This window comes from Acipenser ruthenus, chromosome 1 (genome assembly GCF_902713425.1).
Source record: "Acipenser ruthenus chromosome 1, fAciRut3.2 maternal haplotype, whole genome shotgun sequence".
Taxonomy (NCBI): domain Eukaryota; kingdom Metazoa; phylum Chordata; class Actinopteri; order Acipenseriformes; family Acipenseridae; genus Acipenser; species Acipenser ruthenus.
The window spans coordinates 17,255,260-17,274,311 of record NC_081189.1 but is presented as its reverse complement, the minus strand read 5'-3'; the positions used below and the strand labels follow the sequence as shown (position 1 = coordinate 17,274,311).

Below are 19,052 nucleotides of genomic sequence, written 5' to 3'. Positions count from 1 at the left end.
GACAATGCAAAATGATGTTTAAACTTTTACTTAAATTCAAAACAACACTAAGAAGAACAACGCTACAATTATTTATGATTCATGAAATGAGGGTCTGCAGTCATAAATAAGAGATACTTAGAATATGTGCCACAGAGAGAGATTGCCTGAAGACACTGTCTGCTGTATATAGTGTTTTATTGATTTGCATTAAAGTGTCATTTGATAGCTATTGTGAGATTGCAATACTAAATGGATTTGCCAATCTGATAATCTGATGATCTGATAAAAAAAGGAGAATGGAAAATGTGGTCGCCAGCATGGTAAAGTTTAACACATGATACAGTACATACTTGGTGCTGCAAGTCAACTGTAGTGTGACCTACAAGTAACATTAGATGCTAGGTGATCTGAAAAGAAAACACTGTAATGGGTACAGTACCTCTCTCATAATATGAATTTAACATCTTCTGTATATCTTTACAGCATTTTTACAGCCCCACTGAGAAATGTTGGGCAATCTTAAAGACTAGCAATGTAACTCAAGTCACAGGCGTTAAATTTGACTTGAACAGGACAATTTGTTCTCTAGATTAGCAATATGATGTACAGGATCAGAAGATACACAGACAGCACCCATCCTTTCTTATCTGGTGAAAACAGTTCATCTGCAAGAGCTAAGTGTGAAGCAAGGGTTTAAATATAAACCATAAGAAAAGTGTTAAAGCCATTGTAGCAGGGGAGATCTGGACTGACTGTCTGGCACATCCGTATTACTGCAGGTAGAGGGCAGCAGTCTCGTGGGATCCGCCTGTCGGTCATGGCGATGACACGGAGTGGTGGGGAAGAGGGTGTGTGTGCTTTCCCTCTCTCCGAGTGGCTGAGGGGCAGGCCTTGGGAGACTGCTCAGCCCATAAGATCTGGCTTGGTTGTGCACTCGGGTGGCCGTGTTTGGGGAATACCCAGTGACACTGACGAAAGACGTCAGTTTTAAAATAAAAGAGGCAAAACTGGCTGAGAAAAACAGCCGGCCTTAAAAGAATTTGCTGAGAAAAGAAATAACAGAAATCACCACGTACCCGAGGGGACGTGCTTAGTTGTACGGGGAACTCCGGCCATCCCAGTGTATAGAGGGTAATTGAGCGTAGGACGGAGGCCCGTTCTGACCGGCTTAGCGGCAGTGGGGGCACTGCGTAAGCAGAACTTTTTGTTTGTAGTTTTATTACTGTGTTTTATTTTCCCTTTTTCTTTCGCCTTTGGTTTTTCATTATTATTTGCGAGCACTTGTTGTGCCTATACCTGTATTGGTAAACGCCGTGATTCTGGTTACTGTTGTCAGTATCCAGAACACGGACAACAGCGCCATCTACTGCGACAAATAAATCAGTACGCCTGAGCGGCGTTACAAATAAAGTACTGTCTCCTTGTGTCAGTGAATTGCCCACCACCCTTCCACAGCCATATACAGCATATCATGTACTGTAACAAAGTGTATACTGCCAACAGCACACTGTACATGTTGTATCATGCAGTACTATTCAGATCAGAGGGCCTGTTATGCAGTTTAGCCCCCTTGGGCTATTGTGTGTAGTGTGAAGGCAAACACCTGCTCACTCTGTTCACTTAATTCAATTTCGAGTTCAATTTACTGTGTTTTTCATGAACAATTCACAGGCACGGATAAATGAATACTGTATGAGCTGATTTTAGAGTAGCTAGTTTGGAATATGCAGTGTCTGCTCACTATTTTAACCCAGGGCTTTTTAAGCAGTGTCTGATTTTACACTGGGGATGCTTGCTTTGTCTCAGGTTACCAAACTTTCTGTGCACATTGTAAAGGTCAGGCTCATGTATTTAACAAAAACAGCAATTCAATTCTAATGAGAAGTCACGAGTCTCCAGCTGTAGAGAAAACGACGCATGCTTTACAGTATGACTGACCACATGAATTAAATGCATTTTTTGTTTTCCTTCTTTTTTTTTTGTTAAAAAAATGCATTTTATGTCAAAAAGTCATGAAGTAATATAACCATTAAACTTAGATAACGAAAACAAAGCATCTATTCAAGTTCATGACGTACTGTACACGCAGTAGGGTTTGGAAAAGAACTCCAGAAAATAATGTGGCTGTAAGAAAAGAAAAGGTTATGGACCAGCAAAAGGTTAGGGAATATCAATTCTCATTTGAGCTTTTCAAGATCAACTAAAAGTGTACAATATGTGTCAGATGCTTTTAATAGCTTTTAATAGCTTCCAAGGTCTCACCTGTGTGGTCTTTCACCCATTGCCATAACAATATTGCTCTGTAATTTTAAAAGGAATGTATTTGTTGGGTGAGTTTTTGTAGAAAAACATGCATCAAAAAATGGTCCAGTTGAAAAAGAAAAGTTAAACCAGATATATATATATTTGTCTCCACAAAGTCATAAAACAGTTCTTCGTAATTGTGAATTAACCATCCATCCATACCTCATTTAATTGTTGATATTTGTGGAGTCGGGACTGGTCGCACACTCAAAAAAAAAACTCTTCACAATTGTATAGCTACACCTGATGAAGACACACTATGTGTTGAAACGCGTTGTGTGTTTTTACTTTGTTCCGGATGAATTAAAATGTTTTTAGGCAAATAAAATGTAAGACGATTTTGCTGCCAACATCAGTGGTCATGTCTGTTGTTGTGCAGGATATACAAAGCAGTATGTAATTCAATATGTTAACGTTACATTAGTCAGCAGATTTCATTCGACTTTATGAAAGCAAACTTAGTTAGTTCTATAACTAATTATATAACTTTAGGGTGATGAAAAAAAAAAAAGTAAAGCTTTACAAAGCTCTGGGGGTTCATGTCTATAATTACTGCATATGCCCAAATAGCCTATGTTTTCTGTAACATACAGCAGCTTATATTTTAAACCATTTAATCACTGAAAACTGAAACCAGAGTCAAACTGTTTGTTAGGAATGAAAGCCTCTACCGTTCCTTTGTAAGAACAGTCATGCTCCATTTTTTCTTTCTTCCCATAGCAAATTTGAACAATTGTGAAAGACAGCAGTCACATACTCGCTGCGCCAAGATTTGTTTTTCAAGCCTTTAAATGTACAAATCATTAGAGTTCATGATTCATGTTTCTAATGCACCATGCAATTACATCTACTATATAAACAAGTTATTTTACAGTATTCTTGGTCTTTCCAGAAGCAAAACAATAAAATGTACAGCCTCTATTAACGTCTTTTTTTTAAAGATTTTTTAAATTTTTTTAGTTTAACTAGGATACGTTCAAAAGAACTCCCTTTCAGAGGGTTTTAATATGAATACCTGTGTGACAGGGTGGATTCCTGGGACCAGGAGAGCCCTGTCCCAGAACGAATACTGTACTACTGTAAGTGTGGATAAAAAATGTATTGTTGATTTTCAGCAGGGAACAGGTTAATTCCCTGACTTCAAATACAGAAAGGGGAGACAAAAGGTCCTGCTGTGAATCTTTAGAATTTGGCCACGACAGGTAATCTATAGCTATGGCTAAATGTTTTAGAATTAACTAATAGAACTAATAGAATTAACTAATTTTGCATTACATTAACTTATTGAATTATATACCACTTTGTCGTTTTCCATATACTTATCAAAAGACAAAAATTGAAAAATGTAACATTTTGAAATCTAACATTAAATACTGTACTACTATTATGGCTTCCGGTAAACTTTTGCAATATCACTTTGCAGGTTCTTTGATTACATGATGTTAAATGTTAAATAAAATATCTAAATTATGTTCCTATATATATATATATATATATATATATATATATATATATATATATAAAATTATGTCTCAATCCTAAATTCCTAGGTGATGCAAAACGTTTGGCCTTAGCTGTAATTGAGTATTTTAACCCAGCCACAATCAATTGCAGCTGGGTTAACTAATCAATGACTTAACTGATTACCTGAACTGGCCTTATAATAACAGTGAAGCTCTGCTTCGTTAAGCTGCATGTGTTTTTTGGAGTGTACAGCCCAGAGCAGGTTACAGGCAACCAAAGTTACAATGGCCTCTAAGGTTACAGTCTTTCTACGGGTTTAGAGGTTTATGTTTTAATAAACCATTTATGTATTGTGTTTTGCAGCCTATATTTGACATTTTTTTTGGTTTTGAAAAGTATTTTGTTTTGAAATTTTTTTTTATTATTATTTGTGAATTAAAAATGAAAGTGCTGAGAAAAGCTCTGAACTACAGAAGCTTTGACTGATTCAATCTTTGTCCCTCACCTCTGCCGACCTGACTTGTTACAGCGGGCATGGAAATTCAATTTCATTTCAAATGGATGTCATGTACAGCTATGACCAAAAGTGTTGCATCACCTAAAATTGTAGGATTGAGACAAAATTGAAAACAAAACAAAAAAAAAAAAAATTATATGAACATAATTTAGATATTTTATTTAACATTGTGTAATCAAAGAAACTACAAAATAATACTGCAAAGTCTACCGGTAGCCATAACAACAGTACATTATTTTGTTAGATTTTGAAATGTCACATTTTTCAGTTTTTGTTAGTGTTTCATTAAGTACTGTATATGGTGAAAACTATAAAGCAGTATGTAATTCAAAATGTTAACATAACCTTATTCAGTAGGTTTCATTCAACTTTATGAAGCAAAATGTGTTCATTTTATAGGGTGATTCAAAACGCTTGGCCATAGCTGTAGTAGTTTGCATACAGAGGGTCACCCTAAAGGGTGCAATTTTGGGGCCTGCTGTACTATTCAAATGTAGTTTTTTTTGCTTATGTTATCTGTTTAAAATCAGATTTTGTACATATTGAGTTTTTAAATGTTTGTCACATTATTTACCTCCATTAGCCTGACCAAGATCATCTAGTTTAGTTTATTTTAGTAGAATTTCTCAGTTTTCAAGTTATGTGAACTAAATACAGTTACACTGGAATGAATAACCTTTCCTACTAAGTAACTCAAACAAACATAAACTGTGACCTAATGTGTCCACTGGGGGTGCCATTGCACTGTATCATTTTTGCTGCATTGTGCAGTACAGTATGACATTTCTAAAACATACTGTACCATAAATATCAGACCCAATACATAAGTAAAGACTGAACATTCAGATATAGTATTTAACAATCCCTGCACCGGCCCATGTTGTGTAAGTTATTGGCAAGAAAAAAAGCACTGTATTGGCATATTGATTAAAATGATGTAACATCCAGCCTTATGATGAGGGTCAACTAACCTTCACCATACACACTGGACTGCATGGATATCCAGTCATCACTGTGCCATGCACAGTGAAAATTACATGGCAAACAGAAAGACAAATATTAAAATATGACCCTTTCTCCCGTAAATAACATTTATTCCTCGAGTTAGCATCCCAGAATGACAGCCTTGAATTACTCACGACTCCATTCAGTTATAAAACAGACTCAGACATTGCCACACTCTTAAGCACACAGTCCTCGCTGTTAATGTCACAAGTGGCATTAAATCACTGCAGTACACTGACATGCTCCCACCCCCACTACTGGGAATGTGAAACTGTTGTGTCTGCTGATTCCAAGGTGGAATTAAACCAAAAAAAGAATGTTTCAGGATTAGAGGGAATGCTGTGTGAGGCAGTAAACCACACACACCCCCCTAATGAAAGCTACTGTAGCTACAATCTAAAGGCAGATCATAATTCCTTTATTTTACAGATGAGATAATGTACAGTATAGTATCTCTCAAAGTAACATTAAAGCCCAGAACCAAGCAGCACCACTTTTGTGTGATACAGATTTCCTTTTCTAAATGTGTCTGTGGGATGAAGGGCCTTATAAGTGACCCTTAAGGAAATTTCCCTTAAGGACATTAGTGTCATATTAGTAAATTTAATGGATTTACAAGGAATACATTTTCTCCCAAAGGTTCACTCAACTCACAGACCGACTGCCGTACTTGCCTTTCTGTTAGTGGGTGCCCATGCAACTGGCTCAGCCCTCAATGCAGTGGCTGCATTGACCAACCTGTCCATGCGTTTACAAAAAACAGCTACAGGAAAGCACAACTCACAAGAGGGCAGATACACTACAGTGGTACATATCACAGAAACATGGACTGGACACTGGAAAAGACACACCTGTTTCCACTCGGATATTGCACAAGGAGCTGTGTGGTCCTACTCACTTGGACTTGCTTTCAGTTTTAATCCAGAGTGGCAATGGAGCGATTTACAGTACTGTTGATGCTTTTCCACAACCGAATTGTACTATATTTATATATATACATACATGTATAGTCATTTTATATATTTAACACGGGGCCCAAAGGGTATACATACAACATTTAAAATAGTATTCTCTGAAGGGGAGGCAGAAAGCGATCTGTTTTCAAGTGTGACTGCCTTAATTATTCGAAGAGGAGTCAAATAGTTATGTTTAGTTTTACTGACAACCAGGGGAATAGAGACACACACAAGCGAGAAGAGGTGGGTTATATAAAATAATTAGAAATCATTTTTAAAGCTCCACCTTGTTTATTTATTGTATGGCTTGAAAAAAAACAATGAGCACTATACCTGTACCTCTACCTTCCGGTCAGTATGTCTTCCAAGGCACATTGCACTCAAACATATACCCCTTTCACACAGACGAGTTATGACGGCTCAGAACCGGCACTGATGTGGCATTTTGGTCTGTGTGAATTGCCTATATCGTCACAGAGCCGTCATATTGTATGCCGCCACTGAACCACCCAACCAGTGTTGCCAACTCCACCAAGCAGGAAGTCACCAGAGAAACCTCACAAAGTCGCTAGATGTCGCTATTTAGACATTCTAAAGTCACCAAAAATGTCGCTAGATAATTTACCAAGTATTCTAGATAGTAAATCCCAAGAAGTCACTAGATGTTGCTATTTAGAGACCTTTATAAAAAGGAAAGTGGTGTTCTAGTGACATTTCTGATGACTTTATATTATAAAGTTAATTATAAAGACAATTTACCAAGTATTACACATAGTACACTGATAGAGGTTAACCTGTTTTATATCACCTCGCTTAATATCATACCCCATTTATTATTATCACAATTTTTCAAAAACCACCAGACATGCACCATAGGTTCTTTGAGAAATTACCTCTCTTAATATCATCTCACAAACCCGCTTCTTGTCATGTTTTGTTCAGCCTGTCAAATGCTGCGTTTGTGGTTTAACGGGATACAGTTTGTTTACAAAACACCAACATCACCAAATTTTAACAGTCAGCCTTATACAAATGCACACTAAAAAACACCAAGTGGAATGCCTAATTGATAGCTCTCATCATTTGAAAATTCATGCCTTTTTCATCCCAGTTAATGATACAAAACCTATTTGTCCTGTAGTAAACTATATGTATTGGTTTAAATGTAAAGAACGACTACATGTACAGTATTAAAACACTGCTGTTTAATTCATCTAGTGTTCTTTCTTTTTTTCTCGCACTCCTAATGTGCTGTCATAGGCAAACGTGAACCCTGGGTTATATCATGACCTGCTTTATATCACAAATTATGCCTGCATGGCAATGATACAAAGCTGGTTAATCTGTACTTCTTAATACATATCAACAATCGCTCAATATCTAAATCTGCATAATGTCCTCCTCCCTGTCCCTTTAAAAATGTTGCTTAAAAGTGGATCTGTGAATCGCTTTGCAGACAGTGCAGCTTTGCAATAACTGGAATAGGCCTTGGTCGAGTTGCCTTCCACAGGTTTTATCCAATCCTTAAATTGCTGAGACCGACACTCCTCTCGGAATCGCTGAGCGTGCTTTATCTTTTGGCCACTCTATATTTGAAATAGACTGCAAAAATGATTTAAAAAATACAACAATGATGACTCAGTAGCTGTATATGTGTGTGAAAGTGGTAATATTAACCTATTCAACCACCAGCAAGTGCACGTAAGATTCAGAAGAAATAACTTCCCTTATTCAAGTGTTAATTCCAGCCTAATATACTGTTTCAAGGTATGAACTTAAGACAATCCATCCTTTGGACATTTCAGCATGCTTGCTGTAATCAGTTAGTATTGTGTGAAACTTCTTAATATTGAACACTAACTTTAATGTCAGTACTAACATTATTTACTGTACGTTACAAAATTACGTATTTCAAGCAACCAATATTTTGATGACCACCAATGTATTCTTCTCCAAAAAAAAAAAGTTTTTTAAAAATGTGTTTAAAGGTGTAAACGTGTTTGCTGAGAAATAAAAACCAAACCACAAAGATATTGGTTAACTTCCCATTTTAGCAAGCTGTTAGCTTCTTCTTATTTGGACATATTTATATTTGCAGAACCAACGCTTTTGTTATTGGTGGGCAAAGAAACATTAAAACTTAAAAAAAATTGAAAGAAAAATATACAGAAGCAGGATATGGGATTTAATCAAATGGGAGCACTTCTAAATTCTAGTTCGAAAGCAGAATGTCAGTAAATATGTAATATAGCAATATGCACCATTTTCTTTTATATTTGTCAAAGTTAAAATTGCATGTGCCTAATATCCTGCAACTGCTGTGTTCGTTCATAATTTAACTTAATAAATCCTGTTAAATTTCTGTTTTGCATAATTTACTGTAGGTTTTTTAAATAGGAACTTCCATTGCCAATGATTAGTTATATTAAAGCAGGGGTTCTCAACCTTGCTCAAGGCAGTAGCCAGCTATGTGGCACCCGAGGCACGTGCCTCAGTTAAAATGATACTAATAATTATTTATTTAGGCCCTTTTACACGTTGCTTTTTTTTTTTTTTTTGCGCGGTGAGCCGAGGACACCCTGGCCGACCTAAGCTCTCCCCCTCCCAGGCGGCACTTGGCCAATTGTACGCAGCCCCCTGGGTGCTCCCGTCTATGTTCGGCAATAGAATATCCTGGACTCGAACCGACGATCTCCAGGCTCTAGGGCGCATCCTGCACTCCACAGTGCCTTTACCACATGCGCCACTCTGGATCCCTTTTACATGTTGCTTTGTCGCAAATGAAAATGCATTTAATTCCTTTTTGCATTTAAAGTAAGGGATACTTGAAGGTTTATTTCAGACAGTCCGTGATTGACACTGGTAGTTGAGTTGAGGGTTGTGTCGAGTTCATAGGGCTGCGGAGCCTCGCAGCTAGCCAATCACATTAATAAAAGATAAATGCATATTCATGAGTATAAATCACAACACAGCCAAACAGCCTATCAAATCGACTCGTCAGCCGAAAAACTCGAGCTTCAACCCTCGTTGGTTAGGGTGTGCTTACGCAGCTAAACTCTCTCAAGTCTTGTCAACCCACTTAAGCTAATGTTATTGCTGAATGTGATTTTATAATTAATATCACACAAAATGCAAACACTCTTGTCTTCTCGGTATTTGGATAATGACATCACTGTTAAAATGATTTGTTTGATATATTAGGATTTAAAACTTAGTGTCTACAACAAATATTCTGGTATTCCTACATTTCTTATTTTCTTTTATATTGAATTTGAATGTTGCAAAGATAGGAGGCTGTGTGGTCCAGTGGTTAAAGAAAAGGGCTTGAAACCAGGAGGTCCCCGGTTCAAATCCCACTTTAGCCACTGACTCATTGTGTGACCCTGACCAAGTCACTTAACCTCCTTGTGCTCCGTCTTTCGGGTGGGACGTAATTGTAAGTGACTCTGCAGCTGATGTATAGCTCACACACCCTAGTCTCTGTAAGTTGCCTTGGATAGAGGCGTCTGCTAAATAAACAAATAATAATAAAAGAAGAAGCTACTTATTGCACTGTACAAAACCACACAGGTCCTGCAAATTTTGATCCTCAGGTACTCAACATTCTACAATAGTATCTTTTGCAGAAAAAAAAAAAACTGTAACTAACCTTTTGTATTTAAATAAACGGCTTATAATCATGTCCTCAAATATTTTTTCTTCAGTTAGAAAAACTTTAGTGGGGGAGAGCATGGGCAAGTGCCTCTGTAATTTTTCATGGCTGGCTACGGCCCTGTGACTATTTATTTATTTTTTTACTTGGAGCCCCCTGCCACAATATCAAGAACTGTAAATCACATGTCAGAAATCAAGCAATCACAATGAAGTATTTGCCCAAATGATCCTACATTGTACCAAGTAGATGTCACCCTGTGCATAGAACACCGCACCTATCGGTAATTCCAATGTTCAAAAATCAAAACAAAACGAAACATTAAAACTAACATTAAGGTTAAGGTTGTGGCACAGTGGTCTCGAGAACAAGCAGCGGCTCGAGTCAAAGATAACGTTTCATGTGTTCGAGAAAATGTAGTACAGTTTTACACTGGCCTGTCTTTCTGCACCAGGTAAGGCGTGGCCCGTCTTTCTGCACCTGTGCCACATACTGTCATTAGCCAGTAAATAGTCTGTTAGCCAGAACATCACCACAGACGACACACTGCCAAGGGGTTCATCTGCAGTGCCAACAAAGATAAATCCAGTTTCCAAATAAACTTGTCCATACCACTGACCTGTTTGTTTTTTTAAATGATGGTGCACCGCAGCCATGTTTCAGTGTCACTGATTCTTAAACACAACACTTCCCATGGGTCTGTCTATGCTGGATTTAGCGTTTTCCATACTAAGTAGTGGTATCATAGGTACATTAAAAACAAAAACAAAAAACGTTTTTTAAAGCATGTAACTTTTGTTTGTAAAATTCACAGGTGTGGTGTTATTTTGTGGTTTGTGTTAAAACGTGGTACACCATGTACTGCGCTTGCCTGGGCATGCGCAAATGATTTTAGATCTTAAAAGTTCTGTTTAATATATTTTTTTTTTCACAGTTCAGCAAATGTATGTGACTAACTGATGAGCAACAAATTGGGTTACCTAAAATTGTAAACATACAGATTTTGTGGGTGAACTACAGTTTGTCTTGTCCATAGTGATTTGTGCAGTAGTCAGTCAGTCACAGCATTGATAGTGTACCATTTTCTGACGTTACACAGGTCAAGTTTTGGTACGCGTACCACATTCTGAAGAAGCACCGCTTTCTGGCCCTACACCTGTTGAGAACTGCGGTATTACAGAATCTGGAAAACATATATACAGCCTTTCAAAAGAGGATTAAGCAGACTATAGAACCGACCGACCTAGATAAATTATATTCTCTTTTAAATGCACATATTAACAAGTTTCTAAGTTCAGTACTCAGAATATTAATATGTGCAACTACAGTATAAAGCTTACAAACAACGAACATACACAACTAAACAGCAGCTTGTATAATAACAGTGCTTGTAATGTAGATTGCATCACAACATGTCCATCTGTGCAATATGTGTTATATAAGGACACACAGTACATATACTACAATTACTACCATTCCATGTATCATATTTGCACCTATTTGTGTGGATATGTGTAAATGATTAGCATTATTTTGAAGAGCAGATGCATAATTATATGCATGCAATTGTTTAAATCTGTTTTGAGAATGTTAGCCATTATATAAAAAGGCCATGATACTAATCCATGAAAGGCTTTGGTATATAGAGCAAACATATGGTGCATCCTAAGCTTAATAAAGAGAACACAGTTCCCTTTAAAAATGTTCCTTGCTGAAGATATGCTACATGTAATACTGATTCACATTTTCAAAAGCATAAAATGATGTAGATATGTTGCAATGCTGAATCCAACTGTAACTAAAAAGCAAGCATTTGTTGTAAAGAAACAAAAACAAAGATGCTCATTTAGTATTTTCAAAGCTGAAATGAAACACAGAAAGCATGAGCAGAAGTCCAGTACCTGAAGGATTTGAGAAAGCGCATTCTTTTCTTGCTCCGAGCTGAACAGTGAGGGCTTAAGGACCCGATGGGATCCCAGCGAAAAGCCATCGGCAACAAGGCAACACAGCTGACAGAAATTAAACTGAAAGGGGAAGCAGGGTAGTGCTGCTCATGAAGTCCTGTGCTGGTCGTGCAGTTCAGTGTGCCGCATGAGGGAATTTCCTCTTACTATTAAAACCCTAGCCGTCTGAAGCTGGGGACTAGAGGATTTCACATGCTCAGTGACACCGGCCCTTTGAAAGAGCTCTGGGATAAGCACTCTCAGTTTGTCTTATCTCATCAGCTGTGAGAAATGTTGCAATCCAGGCACCTGCTTCTGTTTATTTTTTTGTGCATATTATTTTAAAGGACACATTATTGAGGTAAGGCAAGGAATAACTTATGTTGTTTCTTACCATCCATATGGGAAGTTAATAAAAGACTTGCATATAAACACAGTCGTACAGTCCAGCAATACAAACACCTGCGAATCCCAAACTCTTAAAACTGAGTATGAAGTTAAAGTTTGAGGTGATTTGTCTGACATTCTATATGTATTTTGCAATTTTTTTTGCAAAACTCCAAAAATGCTAATTCAAAAGTACTCATACCCTGACAAGAAAAATTAAATGAATAGCTAGTTGAGGAACCTTTAGCATTAATAACCTCTTTTAAATGATTAGGATATTTGTCAATGAGCTTTTGGCATGATTCTTTAGTGATTTTTGTTGATTTGTTTTCAACGCACAATTGTTCCAGTTCATTCAAATTCCAAGGACTTGTCTTGTGCACAGCCTTCTTCAATGCATACCAAAGATTCTTTATCAGATTTAGATCAGGACTTTGACTAGGCCATTCCAGAACCTTGATTTTATTATTCTTTAACCATTCTGAAGTAGATTTTGATGTGTGCTTTAGATCGTTGTTGTGATGGAACGTCAATTTGCACTTTATACCAAGTTTTGTAGCGGACCGCTTCAGGTGATTGGCCAATATCTTTTGGTATGCTGTAGAATCTATTTTCTGGTTTCATCACTCCACAAAACCCTTGACCAGAACTCATATCCATCATTCAAATGCCGTTTTTCAAACTTTATGAGACTTGTTCTTGTGACGTTTTCCTAAAAGTGGCTTTTTCTTTGGCCTGCGACCATTGAGACCTTCACCATGCAATACTTGACCTATGGTTGAAATGGAAACCCCAGTCCCACTTGCAGCTAGTTCACTTTGAATATCTTTGACAGTCAATCTCGGATTGTTATTAACCTTCCTCACAATTCTTCTACTTGTTCTTGGTGAAAGTACCTTCTTTCTTCCAGACCGAGGGAGCATTGTGACTGTACCATGAGTCTTGTACTTCTTGATAATTGAAACAATAGTTGAAATTTCGATACTCAAATGCTTGGAAATCTTCTTGTATCCTTCTCCAGCTTTATGACAATAGATCATTTTCTGCCTAAGGTCTTCAGATAGCTCTTTACATTTTCCCATATTGACTTCTTGGTAATGACAGCAATCATCCTATGCCTAACCTTTTTATACTGTCTAAGAATGTTCACCTACAATCCAGCATTTTCTAGAATAAGGTTCTGCATTATCATATTGAAATTTCTAGCACATTGTAGACAATACTATAATAGCATCAAAGGGTAGCATCAAAAAGCAAAACTTTTGTTACAAAAGATTTTTCCTAAAATTCTTTGTTTTCGAGAAATTTCTAGAAATTATACATTTCCATTGGGGTATGTACATTTTTGACTACAGCTCTTTATTCTATACAACTCTTATGTGAAATAACCATGTGCTTTTCTGTTTATTCAGCAAACAGACAATAAACAATGTATGTAGATTATCTACAGCAACACTCTGCCAATCCTTTACTTGAACTGAGACATCAGAATAGGTGTAATGTGCTCAAGTCAATAAACGATAAGAATGTGTTTAAGTCTAAGATGCGTGTGTGTGTAGTTTCTCTTAGTTACAAATATGTATTTTTCCTTACAGATTTAAGAAATGAAAATGATAAATTTATCATATCTATTTTTGTATGTGTCTGTATTTCTCTTTATAGTCTAGATGCCCACAAAAGTACACTGCGAGCAACAATAACAAGCTTAGCAGTGCTATGCTGGTAGGAATCATCTCCAATGTTCCCTGTCCTCCCCCACCTCCGTCTCCCCTCAGTGGATGACGTCAGTCTGCATCACTGGCAGCCTGTCTGAAAAGAATTAATCACCTGTGCGACACCAGCCTCTCTGTGTGTGTGTGTGTGTGAAGGGTCCCGGGAGTGTTCTGCATGAGGACACCTAATTCCAACTAAAAGAATTAGCCCTTTAAATCTGGAGACCAGAGTGAACAGATGTCAGTATTTCCCGCATAATGATAACAAACAGAATTTGGAATGTCCTATTTTATTTTATTTTTGTTTTTTCTGTAACACAAAGCAACATCATATGCAACTGGCTCATAGATTGACTTAACAAATAGGTTTCATGGAGGAGGACACTTGTATCCATACTGCTCAACTTTGTTTTAGGGAACGTAAATCAACTAGATACATCATCAAGGAATGTAGTAATAGGCACTAATGATTTACATTTTTTTAGATAAATCATGATTTACTATATAGAATTTTACAGAAATATATGTAAGTACCTGACAAATACTGTTGTATTATGCATTTATATTATAACCCTTTTAATCAATCTTATACCGGTTTTATGTTATTTACATATATTTTTATTTTATTTAATGGAACTGACATGTACTACACAAGCTTTGTAGATGTTTCAGAAATTAATACACTGAATTGCATATGTGAGAAACATCTTAATTTTACACACACAAAAACAATTATTTTTTTCCTTAAATTTAGTAGTTGCCAATTAGTTGTTTTTTTTTGGGGGGGGGGGGGGGGGGTTCTCCCCAATTTAATAGTGTCCAATTATTTTTGTTTAGCTCAGCATGCAGCCACTCAGAGCTACAGCGTCGGAGGACAACTCGAACCGACGATGTCCACACTATAAGACACATCGTGCACTCTACGCGAGTGCTTTTACTGGATGCGCCACTCGGGAGCCCCACAAAAACCAATTCTCTAGCCAGTGTGAATAAAATTGCTAACCCAGCCCCTTTGAATTAAGTCACTGCAATAAGCTTCTTACGATACCAGAATTCCACAATCAGATTATCTCTTTTATCAAATGCATCAAAAGACCAACCCATACCGTTTAAGCTGACTAACTGCCTTGCTGAGGTAGTTCCCCAATCTCTAAAGCTTGTACTATAAATAGATTCATCAAAGATGGAAAACTGTGTCCCTGAAACCAACACAGTAAGCAAGATTTCTGTAGTGTATTTAACATCTCTGACAAACAAGCTTACACAGATCCAGAAGATTAGAGGAAACCCCTAACAGGGCTCCCTGCTTACGTATGGAGGTGTACAGTATAGAGGATTATGTGCTTTGTCTAGTTATTACACGTAATGCCCAATGCTTAGGGGTCAGCAACGGCAGAGGGAACATAGGGTTTTGAACTGACACAACCTTCTCGTTCCAAAGCTATGACCAGCTTAGCTGAAAGAGCAGGACCTGTTTGTTATACTTTCTTTCCCTCTTTACAGCACCCCATCTCATCCCCTTTTGCTTTTTTTTCACCTTAGACTGCCTATCCAGGGTTCACATCCTACTCTGCCTCCAAATGTAAGGGATGAAATGTGGCAACCTTGCAAAGGGCCAAGATTCAAAATCACAACCTTCTGGCTCCAAATCTATTTCTTCGCCTCACAATTACATTCTTCTTTCTTAGAACTGGGTGTTTGAGTTTCATGAAACCCTTACTCGACGGTTGGTTGCTTAACAGAAGTCTAGAGCAGACCCCAGCTTCATTTACTTCATCAACAGGCTTTAAAAAACCCTTTAACAAGCTTTGTGAATAGGGACCACTGTCTGTTTATGTTTTTTTCAACATATATGTATAATGCAATGTCTATAGTTTGTTATCCATTTTCATAAGGTGAAACTAAATGCAGGCAGCCAGATGGTCCTTATTTTCACACAGTGATTCATCAGGTGACATCTGAAGTTATGTATATTCTTATAATTTGTAAAATTGGAACACTGTGCAGCTAGTGATCCTGAAAAACAAGGTAGTCCGTACTTTTCATTGTATATAAAACATAACTGAAATGTGATGCTTTAGGTAACCACAAAGTTGCCTGAGGAAATGTTTCACAGCTTAACAGGCAGTTGGAGAGAGGATGTGGTACAAGTTCAAAACACTTTCAATGTCAAAATAAGTACCCAGAGGTCATTTCAATGCAACTCTATTAGATATTGTGCCGATCAAATCTTAAAGGAACAAAATGTGGTGAAAATGTCAGATAAACATAAACTGTAACCAGTCAATGTGTTTCTAATAAGAGCCTGTACCCAAAGGCCACAGGTCAGAAGTTTAAAGTAAATAAGTACGACCTTATTCGAGTGAACTTTGTGTGGCTTGTTTGCCAGTCATAGAGTGTAATGAAGCATACTGTAAGTTTAGGACAAACTACATTACTGTATACAGCAGATGGGATGGACAGATCTGAATGAGTGGATCTAAAAACTGAGCCTGGCTTTGCATGGAACTCTGTTCAAGAAAGCAATGGCAGTCCCACTGAAGTATACCCAACACAAACAGTGTGTCTGCAGTGCATTGCAACACTGTATGTGTGGTCTATAAGTGCTAGACAGGCTCTGTAAGACATGTCAACATATGGGAGGTCTGTTACGATAAGGGCATTCATTTGTGTTTAAGAAAGCAGAGAACAATAACAAAGCTACAGCTATTGAACAGCAGCTGAAAAAAGCGTAGGTTGATTGTTCAGTGTCGGTATAGTCCAGTGCAACTTGCAATGTGGTAGTTGAACCCCTTAACCTCCTCCCATTTGTTACACTTGTCTGTCCAGTTATTTTACAGGTGAGGTGGCAGGGTTAGATGGCTCTTCTAAAAAGAGCCTTTGCAGACATCCAAACACTAGACAAAACTGTAAGCAAATCATTATGGGATAAAGTGTTGTGTTGAGATTTGGCTTCATGGAAAAGGGAATCTTAAAACCCCTACCTAATCTGAATGCCAAGAAGCTAATAGAAGAGAACAGTTTGTGCAACATGACCTGACCTGATTATTTATTGCATTTTATTTGCTGAAAGAGAAAGTGATTCACTAGGTAGTCATATTAACAGGATTTGTTTTTACGGTTAGATGGTTTTCATGTTTAATGGTAAGTAAAATCCACACATATAGATTTTACTAGTATTTGCATGTTGCATGTATGCTGGACATAAGCAGTAACAATTGTATAAGTAGTATCCTACTGTGTGTATGCTGACCCTATTTTCCACCTTTCCCTTTCCCTCTCTAAATGATAGATAAAAGCAGTACTCTTTTCTACTCATTCATAAATGATAAGCACTCGTTTCTCCATTTACCGCTACAGTTTCTTATTCATATTGCATCGACCACATGAGACAGTTCAGCCCCAAGGCTGTCAGTGATTGAAATGAATGTATAAAATCCTAAGATAAAGATCAAATAAAACATATTTAAACTGCATTCGTCTCAGATCATTTGTTCAATGTAATCACTTTCTACAATATCCCTGGGTGACTTACAAAGGAACCCATTTAAGCATTACAGATTAAGACTGGGACAGACAGACGCGGCGTGGTGCGACACGCGAGGAATTTTGCCGCCTGTATCCCTGCCATTGCTTTCATATGGTGTTGGACAGATCAGTGCGGGACATGGTGATGCTGAGCGGTACAGCTCAAATAGAATCCAAAGTAGTAGATCAACCAATCACAGCCAAGTGCTGACAACACGTGCTTGCCGGGAAAAATCATAAATGAAACTGTTGTCTACGGAGGTGTCCAAGCACCCTGAAGTGTTTGATCCCTCCCATATTTCATACAAGGACAGGCAAGTCAGTATTTTATACAACGCCCCTGATAAGCATCCTTCCTGTAGCCAATCTGATACTGTTATCATGTTTTGCCTTTTTTTATTTTATTATTATTTCTGTAGTTCACTACTGTTTTTACTAAATAACTGGCTGTAAAATGATATATTTTCTAACATTTTAGTAGTAGGCTACTTGCTGTCAGCAATGTACTGTATGTTTCTTTGCTAAGCTGATCGCTCATTTCATACACCTGCATATAGATGACAGAAAAACAACTTTGAAAAACAAGCCAGTTTTGCATTACACCCTATACAATTTGGCTAATAATGTTACGTTGACATATTGAAATTACATATTGCTTTGTAGTTTTCCAAAAATTGAAAAATGTGACATTTCGAAATCTAACATTAAATACTGTACTACTATTGTAGTTTCTGGTAGACTTTTGAGATACTGGTTTATAGTTTGTTAGATTCCATGATGTTAAATAAAATATCGAAATTATGTTCATATATATATGTTGAAAAATAAAGTGTAGCAAGGGAGTCTTGCCGGACTGTCAATCAAAGCAGAAATTTACAAATCAGAGTGAATAGATTGCCTACCTGTAGGCGGGATGTAAAGTGAGAGCTCTATTAAGGTCATGTGATCGCTCTGCTGGCAGATGTAAAAAGTGTGTTCAGTATTAATACAATTACAATATGTTAAATCCTCTACTAAAGAATAAGTTTGCAAAGTATAAAGAACAAGAGTTTGTATGCATTTGTACCGTGGGCTCAGTGAGGTGCTGGAATGGCTTTTTTCTTTTGTAGAAATGTTTTCATACTAACTTTTGTTTTTGATAACATTAATTTAACAATTCAACGTTGTTGTGACTAATTAGCTATTAACATTTAAAATACTGAGTACTTTGATATATGTTTCAATAGTAACTAAATCAAGTTATTAATCAAACTCTTGTTACATACCGATAATTGATTAATTAAAACGTTTGGATATACTGCTATTTTATGAACTACTGGCTCGTTGACAGTCATCTTAAAATAACGCTACAATATGTTCTGTTGGAAAATAATAATAATAATAATAATAATAATAATAATAAAAGTTTTCTGACTGATTCAAATTTCGCTGCAGATAGATTTATTTTCATAACTTTTGTTTTGGTTAATGGCGCAGCTGCGCTGCGATTTTTTTTTTTGGGGGGGGGGGGGGTGGATGTTGCAAGCTTACTCAATGTCATTTTGCAAGTTGTATTTGGTTGCACAGATTAGTGTTGTAAAAAGTAACTTCTGCAAGGCTCTC

At 37.1% G+C, this 19,052-nt stretch overlaps 1 protein-coding gene across 10 annotated transcripts in view; it reads right to left on the bottom strand.

Annotated features, from left to right (window-relative positions):
• The window catches only part of LOC117425413 (cAMP-specific 3',5'-cyclic phosphodiesterase 4D-like), a 354,582-nt gene that overhangs the window by 79,469 nt on the left and 256,061 nt on the right, over window positions 1–19,052 (bottom strand). Inside the window, exon 1 of one of the 10 annotated variants that reach the window (XM_059012643.1) lies at window positions 11,782–11,943. The exons of the other annotated variants lie outside the window; for them this stretch is intronic. Coding sequence (XP_058868626.1) covers window positions 11,782–11,870 — 89 coding nt within the window. The 5' untranslated portion in view covers window positions 11,871–11,943. Of the gene's footprint in view, window positions 1–11,781; window positions 11,944–19,052 lie in introns of those variants that run through there. 10 annotated transcript variants of the gene reach the window in all.